At 44.0% G+C, this 11,986-nt stretch overlaps 1 protein-coding gene across 1 annotated transcript in view; it reads right to left on the reverse strand.

Annotated features, from left to right (window-relative positions):
- Trap1 (TNF receptor associated protein 1) overlaps positions 1–11,775 on the reverse strand; it is a 50,920-nt gene extending 39,145 nt beyond the window's left edge. The window contains 2 exon segments of the mRNA XM_067114187.1: positions 8,802–9,010; positions 11,563–11,775. Coding sequence (XP_066970288.1) covers positions 8,802–9,010; positions 11,563–11,674 — 321 coding nt within the window. The 5' untranslated portion in view covers positions 11,675–11,775.
- Between the last annotated feature and the right edge of the window lie 211 nt (positions 11,776–11,986).

The raw sequence follows: 11,986 nt of genomic DNA on the forward strand, positions 1-11,986 counted from the left end.
ATACATTATTAATGCTAACCACAATTATTGCAGTACAAGTAATAAGGACAACCCCAATTTTAATTATATATTTCAACAATGAAAGGGCAAATGTCACATTAATTCCATGTAAAAAAAATTCTGCCATATTCATACAGCTAAATAGATACTGCTCTACTTGGCCTGAATTCATGAAAGTCTTTTTAAAACTAAAATAAAAATGCTATTATTTTTCAGTATGAATAAACAATTCATCATCACACTAACTACAGTACTGTATTAATAATAGGTAGTCTGCTGAAATTGTATACAGCAAACTGAGGCAATTAATAAAAAAAAAAAATTGGAGCAGGAAAATATGAAAACAGCCAGATGACGACAAGTGGGAAGACCCACGAAATCAAGAAGAAAAAACCAAAGTTGGGATCAGGATGAAAATGAGTTTAGGCATAAAAGCAAATACAGAAGAGAGAACAGAGACCATTCCACATCATACCCAACTGAAGGAAAAAAAACATGAAAAGATTAATGAAGAGGAAGATTAATGACTATGAAGTTCCACCAATGCACAAAGGTACCAGTTCAACAGAGCAGGAATTAAAAACCACAATTAGGAGTTCTAAATTTTTTTTTAAATTAATATAATAAAGGGATTTTGTGAAGGAAAAATCTATTTCTGGAGAGGGACTGTGTCACCCGATGAAAAGTCCATTCAGCACTTATTTCTAGGTAATTCCGTTGCTAGATACCAGAGAAAGCTAAATGAAATGCTGGAGTTACTACCCCAGAGCGAGCTCCATCAGATGGAGTCGTGTATGGAAAAGGGTGAACTACAAAACACGGAACCTTATCCTATAGAGATCCCAAGGTCAAAAGTCCCACAGGAGGTGCCGTTACAAACCCATGTACCACCCGTGGACAGCACACAAAACACTGCTAGCCGCATTCCATGAAAGCAACACCCCACTAGAATGATGTTTACTATGGGAGGGACATGACACATGATGGAGGTGGGTCATCGGGTGACACAGGTCCCTCTCCAGAAATAGATTTTTCCTTATCAAAATCCCTTTTCTGGATCGGGTCCTGTCAGCCGCATGAAAATTAACAGAGAAATAAACATAATTCTTAAACTAAAAGATAAAAATTCTAAGGGGAACAGAAGACCGAAGGTCCAAAAAGAAACTTTTTAATCACTAGTAACAATAACAATAATGTACAAAAGAAACTGATGTTAGCTTAAAAAATACATAAACAAATAACTATACAATATTGAAAACCTTATAACTTAAATGTGTCATTTTAGACAAATACATGGATAACACAGCCAGGTGAGAAGTCAAGGCAAGCCTGACTGAAATGACCGTAAGGGGATAACTGAGGCAGTGGAGGAGGGAATGACTAGGAATCAGAAAGGGGAACCAGAGGGAGGGACAACGTTCCCTGCCGCGACTGCTGAGAATTTAAGAGCTTCTAAGGATTTCAAATAGTGACGTTTGAAAACCAAGGGTGACTTCCAACCGGTGTACCTGGTAAGATCCGTGAAATTCATGTAATGAAAGTAATTAATGGAGGTGGCCACAGCTCTAATATCATGAACTTTTGGGACTGAGTCAGGGTTAGCCTGCTTGATAAAAGTAAAGGATCTGTTGTCTAATAGCAGACATAGAAAGATTACCCCTCCTTCCCTGATAAAAGAGGCCCAGAAGAGATGTGAGAGGACCTGTCTAAATAAGCCCTCATAGTATGAACTGGACACAGGGACAGGTCTAGAGGCAGAGGAAGAATTTTCCAAGGCGACCACCTATGCTGCGGATCTTCATTTTGGCCAGGAAGGTAGGGTGAGGAATCAGCAAAACCTCCCTGATGGAAGGAAGTCGACGTGGTTGGGTTCCCTAGAGAGTGCAGACAGCTCTGAAATTCTAGCACCGAAGCCAGGCTAACTAAAAACAACGTTTTCCTCAACAAGGAAAGGTAGGGGCAGGATTGATTATCGATATCTGAGGCTAACTTCAACACGTCATTTAGAAACCAGGAAACCGTATGTGGACGGATTACTGGCCTCAGACGATGCACATGCTTTAGGGATGGAAGAAAAGTAAGGGTCTGTGAGGTCAATTTTGAAACCATACAAGAACACTTTACGTAGAGCCGACTTGACTGTAGTAACAGTACTAGCGGCTAAACCCTTCTCAAACAGTGATCTAAAAAGGAGACCGCTAAATTAATGGTCATTACTGTAGCCTCAGATTCTCTTAAAAAGAGTGCTAGTTTCTTAATTGCTGAGTCGTACTGACGAAGAGTGGAGGCCCGTTTATCTGATTCTAAGAACATGGTATTGACAGGATCAACGTTAGCATCCCTTTGAGCCGCCAAACTTCATAAAGTCCACAAAGCCAGGGCATTTTGGATTTTTGAGGAAGCTGACACAGTCTGAGTTTGTACTACTTGTGTTAGTTTTGGACTGGGGATTCGGATGTGGCGAAGTTTCAGTTCTAGTAGAAGAGGAAACCAGCTGCTCTTTGGCCAGTAGGGAGCCACTAGAGCTAACTTGACCCTTGAACGTCCTCAGTTTGTGGAGGACTTTCAACAACAAATTCACTGGAGGAACAGATAGATCACCTTCCACCTGTTCCAATCCAATGACATTCGTCCGTGAAAAAAGAGCTTGAGGGTCCAGGTTGGGAGCTACGTAATGAGGGAGCTTGTTGTTGAGCTTGGTTGCGAACAAATCTACCTCCAGACCCGGAACTAGTTGCAGATCAATTGAACAGAGCCCCTGTCTAGGGACCACTCCGACTCGAGGGGAGTTGTCCTGGAGAGGGAATCTGCTCTGACGTTCGGACCCCTGCAAGATGGGTGGCAGATAGGTGCCACTTGTTCTTGCAGGCCAAGGAGAAAAGTGCAATCATTACCTGGTTGATCCTGCTCGATTTTGAACCTCCCCTGTTTATGCAGTGGACTACCGTGCGCTGTCCAGAACCAGTCTTATGTGAATCTTCTTGGGTGGAAGAAGCTTCTTCAAGGTAAGGAAGACCGCCATGGCCTCCAGAACATTTATATGGAACTGGCGGAACATGAGGGACCAAGTCCCCTGTACTTCTTGGTGTTGAGAATATCCTCCCCACCCGCTTAAGGAGGCGTCTGTGTGGATAACCAACGCCGGAGGAGGAAATTGAAGGGGGACTGACTTGGACAGGCTCTTGACAGTTGACCAAGGACGGAGTCGCTTCTTCAAGATGTGGGGAATCAGAGACACCTTGTCCCTGAGCCTGATATTTGCCCGACTCCGCCACACTCTGTTGATATCCTTCAGTTTCACTTTCAGCAACAGGTCTGTCACGGCGAACTGAAGGGAGCCCAAGACTCGTTCCTGGGTCCGCCGAGAGGCCCTTTTGGATTTGAGAAACTGTCTGGTTGTTCTGGCTATCTCCTTCCTCTTGGGAGGAGGAAGAGAGAGCTTGTGAGAATTCAGATCCCACTGGATTCCTAGCCATTGAAAACAACTGCTGGGAACCAGGCGGGACTTCTCCCTGTTTACACGAAAGCCCAAGGATTCTAGAAAGTCGACCACCACGGATGTAACTCTCCGGCATTCCTCGGCGCTGGATGCCCAGATGATCCAGTCGTCGAGATACGCAGCCAGCGTAATTCCTTGAGATCGGAGTTGCTGTACGACCGTGTCTGTCAACTTGGTAAAAATCCTTGGGGCTATGTTGAGGCGAAAGGCATCACCTTGAAGGAATATGCCTGCCTTCGAGCCTGAACCCCAGAAAGGGGGAGAACCTTCACTTAACCGGGACGTGATAATAGGGCGTCGGAAAGATCTAGAGAGAGGTGGTTACGGCTCCACGGGGGCAGTAGGGTCCGAACTTGGGAGACAGTAAGCATCCGAAACTTGTTGCAACGAATGTAGGAATTCAGACAGGACAAGTCCAGAATTACTCTCCGTTTGTTGGAACCTTTCTTTGGAACACTGAAGAGCCTGCCTTGGAACTTCAGAGACCTCACTTTCCTTATAGCCTGTTTCTGTAGGAGATCCTCCACAAAGTCCTCGAGATCCTTGGTCGTAGCCTGATAAAACTTGACTGGTGGAGGGGATTGTCGATCCAACTCCAGCCTAGGCCCTTGGAAACTATACTCTGAGCCCAGGGACAGAAGGTCCACCAGCTCGAAAATGGTACAGCCTCCCGCCCACAGGATGTATGTCATCGGTCCTGTGTTTGCTTCCCCCCTCTGGAGCCTCTACCTCCCTGTTCCTGGGAGAGGAGGCGGGGCTCCCCTTCCCGAGCGAAGCCATGGGGCTTATTGCTTCTGGGTGATTGTCTGGGGCAAGAAATTTCCCCTGACTTTCATATGCAGGATTGAAAGCTGGGGAGGAGACATAGGAAGGAGCAGCCAAAGACTGATGTGCCGGGTTTACCAGGACATACTGAGGGGAGGATGGGAGGAAGAGGTCGAAGGTTGACTTTGTAAAGGAACCTGGACCAAGGACTGAGCTGGAAGACGTTTGAAGTGTTTAAATTTCTTACTGGACTTGGTGGGAGTGCTGGCAAGATCAGACTGTTTCCTTTTATAGGGGCAGGCCCCAACGGGGAACGGAGGCTTTGATTGACCCTAGCTGCCTCAGATAAGACTGCATCAACTTCTTCTTGTGGGAAAAGATTAGCACCCCAGATCGAACTCTTAAGAAGCTTATTTGGTTCATGCCGAACTGTGGCTGCTGAAAAGATGTGCTTCCGGCAGGCCAGTCGGGCAGTCATAAAGTCAAACAGATCTTGTTGAAAACTCGCCAAGAGAGATTTCGTCAAGACCTGGAATAATGGATCTTCTCTGTAAACCAAAGAAGTTGCTTCCGCTAAAGCCAAAGAGTTCAAAGACCTGGCGAGCCTTTCCTTAGTATCAGCCTCTGTTTTTCAAGAGCGACTCCGGGATCTTAGGGAGCTGCTCACTGAACAGATCAGAGGCGCAGTCTGGGTCAAGTCGAGTCACCGTAAACCTATTAGGGGCTCCCTTCCAGAAGTCGGTGCCTCCGGGAAAGACGAGCGATGTAGGGTCCGTCTCACGGAGATGAGGAAGGGGTTTACCTTCGAAGCAAGCCTGGCTAGTCAGGGAGGCCACTTTCGAAGTGCAAGGGAGAAGGAGAACATCACTGAGAGTGAACATAGTGAACACTCCCTTAGCTGGTGTGAGCTTAGTGTTCTCCGCTTGCCACTCCGTAAGGGTCCTCATCAAAGACGACTGGGCTTGGTCCCTAGGATAGATGACCGTCTCCTTAGGGACTTTATCAGACCTGTTCCAAACCTCTCCCTTCAGCCTGGCAAAACCAGTGTAGGAGATGTCAGGTCCGGAGGATAGAACTCTAACTCTTCCACTCTCCTCGTGCCTAAACCCTCTATGGTAAGAGTACCTTCATTGCTCGGGAGCATAAAGGGTGAGACGCAAGGATTCCCTAGATCAAAGGGAGGGAGAGTGGAAGGGTCAGGAACAGAATGCCTAGAACGTTGTTGAGATTTCCACCTTCTTGAAAAGAGACTGAAAAGAAGAAGCAAGACCAGACAGCTTACTGTCTACTCTCGCGTCGATCTTCTCAAATCTCGCGTCGATTCTTTCCAGGAACTGTTCAAAGAAATGAAGTGTATCCAAAGAAGGAGGGGGAAACTACCTGACGTGATTGAGGCTCCGCCTGGGACCCGGAAGGGGAGGCTGTACTCGTCGACGGGGACGGGGCTCGCCCGTCCGTGCCGCCGCGGAGGGACCCCATATCGGCCTGCCGGAGTAGGTAAGGTTTTCTTTTAACGGACTTCACCTTGGGGCATTAGACCCAGACGTGCCCGAAAGGTATGAAGATTTAGAGAAGCCTTTAAAAGAAGCAACAGAGGAAGAAGGAGAGTTAAACAGTGAAGAACCTGCCTCACTTACCCCCTTACCTGCCTGATGCTCTGGGATAATGCTCGGAGACTCAAGGCCGAGATCGAACTCCGCGGCTTCCGAGTGCCGCCGCTCAAAGCCGAACCGTCTGGAGAGGGCTGGGTCAACTCTCGAATCCCGGCAATCAACGAAGCAGCAACCTCGTCGGTGACAGAAGCTGTGATCAAGCGCCGGGAAAAAGGACATTACAAATGTCCTTCGAGTATGTAGGGATTGCCAGCTCCTACGTTGCGCCCAAAACCGCTAACCCAGACTTTAGGGCCTGAATCGAAGAATCACGAGACTTGCGGTCAGCCTGCCGGAAGAAAAACATTATTGTGGTCTTACCGAAGGCGGAGGGAATCGATAAAAATGTAAATATTATAGTTGGCTAAGAAGGAAAGATGCATGATCACCTACCGAATCATCGATAGCCTGCTCGTAAGAGCGTAGCAAACATCACATCCGTCAGGGTGCCAAACAATAAGATCCCCCTACGTGGACCGCACATCCGAGTGAGACCGGCAAACCGTGGCGCTGGCCTGATGGAGGGCTGCGGAGCACCCTTCTTCTTGGCAGCGTACCACCTGTAAGAGTATGAGATTATGAGTACACTGTGTAAGGTGCGGGTAGTGTGCGAGCAACACAGTATTAAACCAAGTCGTGAAACCAGCCGGAATGATCCGGAGGTAACCTGGTAAAAACTCATACAAGCAAAAATAATAATAAAGCAAAATAAATTTACGGAACTAGGCGAGTAACATGCCTTAAAGTAAGTGACGGATACAAAGTGAAATGAAATGGGAAGGTTAAACTGTCGGAGAAAGCGCATTCCGGCAACTAAAAATAATATGAAACTAGCGATAACGGAAGACCGATAAACGCTAGAACGCGGCCGGAGCGGGAAGCAAGGAATGCGCTCCGATAGAAGACAGTAGTTAGCTAAGGTCAGGGAACGTCAAGAGCCCGACCACGAAGACAGTCAGGCGGAAAGCTCTAACTGGCAACGAAGAAGGACTGAACCGAGTGTCGCCAAATTAAGCGACACGCCGGAGAAGACGTATGAAGGAGGGATGGGAACCCGAAGGAAGAACCGAAAGGAACGACCAGAGAGTGGGAATGCACAATCCGGGCGTTCCGTGTCCTCCCGCCCACACGCTGACTGAGTCGTTACCCAGCAAACGCGAGAGAAGCAGGAGAGGAACAGGGACAACCTCCTCCAAGGGGGGGGGATGGGGACAGGGAGATAAAGATGGCCAAAGATGGTGGACAGGAGAGGGGGAAGCTCTCCCGGCCACTAACAGTCCCCGGAGGGGAAGTACAAAGGTAAAGTCACGGACCGTACCAAAGAGAGGCCAAACAATGCAGAGGAAGGGGGCACAGGCTATAGGCTAGGAAAAGGATGGGTCGACATATCCAAAAACTAGAACTAACCTTAAGTAAATACCAAACTAGGGTAGGCTACATGAAGCCCCTCGCTATCCCAGCTTAACCAAGAGGCTCATTAGCCTACGCGAAAAGCCGAAACAGGGAGAGGGAAGCAACATGAGGTCCCTCGCTATTCCAGCTTAACGAGAGGCTTATTAGCCTACGCAGAAAGCCGAAACAGGGGAAGGGAACATAAGGGAGAAGACCCTGGTAAAACTTAAGGAAAGCGCCGCATGGAAAAAGCGAACACAAAACCCTAGAAGGGCATGTGAACGGAAAGAATGAACGACCATCCCCCTTTTTATGGAAAAAGGGGGCAATAGCCTAACGCCCCAAAAAAGGAAAACCAAAGCTAACACCAACCCATAAAGTAAAAATATATCAATACAAAACAAGAGGAGGACCATACCCAACACGATGTGGACGTGAAGGGAAATGGCGCCTCAAAAAAAAAAGAAACATCCATGATAATCATCAAATATCAAATGCATCCGAACACTGGGTTAAAGGGAAAACAAAAAAACTTAAAAGTAAAAACGTAAATAAAATTCCCAGAAGCTACGAGAAGGGAAGGGCAAAAATAAGGCATGTAAATGAATTGATAAAATGCGAATAGGCTGGGGAAGCCCGACGCCTAAACACCAGCCCTCAACTCGAAGCAAAGGGAAACAAACGTTAGTCAATCAAAATCACTAATTAGACCTCGTGAAAAGGAAAATGCTCCTAAACACGAAGAGGAACCGTGAAAAGATTGAAAAACAGGGCGACCCAAGATCACGAACCACGCATGGAGGTCACGTGAGGCCGTGAGAGGAGATCGAGACAGGCGTTATAAATCCCTTTAATTATTAAACTAAAGGGAAATAAGGAGCCTCAATCGCCTCAACTAAAACACGAAATATTGGTACTCAACTTAGGTGACGAAAGACCTTGTGAGGAAGTCATAATGATGCAAAAAGGCACAAGATTAAAAGCACAACGAAAAAAACGTGTGAACGATGGTGCTTGCTGAAATGGAATGCGGCTAGCAGTGTTTTGTGTGCTGTCCACGGGTGGTACATGGGTTTAACGGCACCTCCTGTGGGACTTTTGACCTTGGGATCTCTATAGGATAAGGTTCCGTGTTTTGTAGTTCACCCTTTTCCATACACGACTCCATCTGATGGAGCTCGCTCTGGGGGTAGTAACTCCAGCATTTCATTTAGCTTTCTCTGGTATCTAGCAACGGAATTACCTAGAAATAAGTGCTGAATGGACTTTTTCATCGGCTGACACGGGACCCGATCCAGAAAGGATATTTAAACTGGAATAATGGTTAAAATCACTTTAGAGTACTACAAAAAATGTTGTTACTGTACATTATACAACATAGAGCTACTGAAACTTATAAAAAAAAATAGTTTATTTTGAAGTTTAAAAAGTTTGTACTGTACTAATTATCAAAGCAATAAAATTATACACAAAACACAATTAATATTTTATACCTTTTCAATTGCATCTGATGCATTTGATATCAATTCCCTGATAAAAACTTCCTTTTCTGAATACAAGGATTTTGCAACTATGTCAAGAAGCATTCTTGTTTCTGCTTGAAATTCAAAGGTTTTATTATCTTCTGCCTGCACAGCTTCTTGCAACCTGCACTGTGATGTATGATATTGATGGTATAGAGGTGCACATAATGACTGCTGACCTGAAAGATAAAGGGAAGTTTCAAAAAAAGAACTGCAGTACATCCTTCAATTATCAGAATTAGAGCCAAGGGTCCGTTGGATAATGGCGAAATCCAAAAGATGGCGAGTAAAAAAATCAAGGGGTGTTCAAGGGCAACTCTGTACCCTTCCTCAACTAACCTTGTTTTTTTTCATTTTTTAATGTGCTTTTTCCCATTTTTATATGGGGTAAGCACGACGCCTTCTTTTGAAGGACTTTGATTTGGCGGTGGGGAAGCCTCGATCGGCTGCCCTGCCTGACATCACTTAGACCCTGTAAAATGTGTACATGTATTCAACAAACGGGTAGGTCGACAGTTCGAGACAATGAGGTGTCTGTTATGTTTTTAGATGTCAATACCACATAACTGTAAACACTCAGTATGCTTATAAAAAACCATCATCACACTTCAAACTGAAAACTTTTGGCAAAAGGCAATTATCTACCTTTTCCCATGTTTATAAAAAAATATACTGCATAAATACACTTTGAAAAAAATGCTACCCCTATTTTTTCTCTCCTTAGTAAATGACAGTTCAGTGGGCATATAGCCTACCTAACTTTATCCACAGCCTACCATGGTTTTATGACCATTAATGCATTTTTATACAGCAACTTACTTACCAGTTGTTACCATATTGTATTACCATACATGAGATAAAAATATGTAGGCTATGTGTGAACTATAGATCTACAGTAGCCAGGTGTTACACTCACAGTATCCATTTGCAAAAGTCAAATAGGCTATTACAGCTGTATTTAGGATGAAGATAATGGTAATGAAACTGTTATTTTACTTACAGAACCATTTATATGCTGTATTATTATATTAATATATTATCATCAAAATATGTATACAAAAAACTGATCGTCCCACCATTTGTAATGTTTACGTTCTCAGAATCAACTGATTCAGCCTACTACCAAAAGAAATAAGAAAATAATTTTTTACTTGCTAAAACAAACAAATGCATTAATGGAATTCTTTTATATTTTTTACATAAATGTAAAACGGGTATACAAAAGTAAACTAACATACTTTCAAGTTAAAAGTAAAATCCCCACAAAACAGCTGTTTCCAGATTTATTTGTTTACTGATGCAAGCATACCTCAGTTCTCTCTCTCTCTCTCAGTACTGTACATATCCTTTAATGAATTATGAATTACTTTTCTCTCTCTCTCTCTACTATATATCAGAACTGTACATATCCTTTAATGAAATAACAAATACTGTACCATAAACATAAAAACAGGAAACTAAACAAACTCCAGGGGGTTCTCAACACCATTGAATGAGTGAGTGTTTGCGTAGGTACGTGTTGTCATATTTTTTGCTGTCTGATTTACTGTACTGTACTATATTTCATTATAAGTTCGGTTTACCTGAAGTATGATTATCACACATAACAGTACACAAGAGAATATTTTATCCCTTCTGATATTTCATCTCAATCACTGCAAAAATATTTAAAATACAAATATCATATGTAGCCAACTTGAAACCAAAACAGGCTGTACCAAGTTCAAAGACTTTAGACTAGGTTAGGTTAAGATCAAGTGTTACTCAACATGGCAGTTAAGGCCACGACAGTCTTGACATGATGCTGATGTCCATCTCCCCTTCCCATTTTACAATATGGCTGCACCTCAGCTTATCAGATACTTTGAGGTCTTATATTTAACATAAATCTTATAAGTAATTAAGGGGTAGTATGCAGAGTAGGGAGTCAGGGGTAGGCGTTGGTAATTTTGCCTCCTATTGCAAAACTTCTGCAGCAGGCCAAGGCATGGCACCATAAGTCAGGTTAGGGAGGTAAGTTCTGGTTAGGCCAGGGTGCGATGCTCTAGGAAAGGTTAGGTTAAGGTTGTTTTGGTTGGGTCAGAACCAGTGCCAGACAATGTATCCAAATGGAAATTAAGTCCTGCTGATCTGTTCCTGATATTTAGTAATACTTTAGGGGGTCCATGTTCGCCCCTCCCGACAGGTCAGGGAAGGGAGCCCTAAGTCAGGTTAGGAAGGTAAGGCTGATTTGGTCAGGACACGGCATTGTAAGTAAGGTTAGGTTTGGCCAGTATTTACGGTTGGATTTCTCATGCCTACCCGTCTTCGTACTCTGCATCCCCTCCTAACAATGACCTATAGTACAGCCAATGCTTGAATATTTTATGGTTATCTACACGTTTAAACGCAAAATGAGCGCCTAGTCTAGTACGTTGCAGCTCCTTGAGGGTGAACGTAAAAACATAACAAAGCAGTCAATTGGCAAGTTTATCATAAAGACAGGCTAAAGACATAAACATGACTAACATTCCGGTCTTCAATATCCGTGGCCTCCAAATTATGCATGTTGGATTAATTACAAAGATGAAGAAAATACCTAAAAAAAATAACCTTAACATTATTAAGAAATTACAGTACACTAAGTTTAGGTTATATGCCGGGTCTCGGCTGCGCTTAGGCTGGAGGTCATCCTGTTTACAGTACTACCATGCCTGGCAGGACATGACCAGAGACCTTTTACGTAACTTACCAGCAACATACCGCTGTAGATTCGTCACAGCAACTCTTTCTGATCTCCTGTTCTGCACGTAAAGGGCACGACGAATTAATTTATCCAAATTGACGCGTCTTAAATGGGCCATGGTTCTGCCTTAGTCAACGTGATATAGAGAAGGTACGAGTTCGGTATTAGCGTGATCAGCAGGAGCAGCCGATGCTCAGCAGTTCTTACTAACTCGTACCTAGCTAGACGTTAGAACACTCTTCTTCTATAAATTTATTTATTTTTTGTACCCCTTCTTTTTTTTACATTACTTTTTCTTTGGTAGATATTCTATTTTCAGTACTTTTTTTTAATAGATAATTGAGTATTTTGACAATGAATATGTTTGGACTCGCCTGAGTCATTTCGTCCCATATTATTTTGACTGGAGTGAGATAAAGAGCACTGCCAA

Source organism: Macrobrachium rosenbergii, chromosome 13 (genome assembly GCF_040412425.1).
Source record: "Macrobrachium rosenbergii isolate ZJJX-2024 chromosome 13, ASM4041242v1, whole genome shotgun sequence".
Classification (NCBI taxonomy): Eukaryota; Metazoa; Arthropoda; class Malacostraca; order Decapoda; family Palaemonidae; genus Macrobrachium; species Macrobrachium rosenbergii.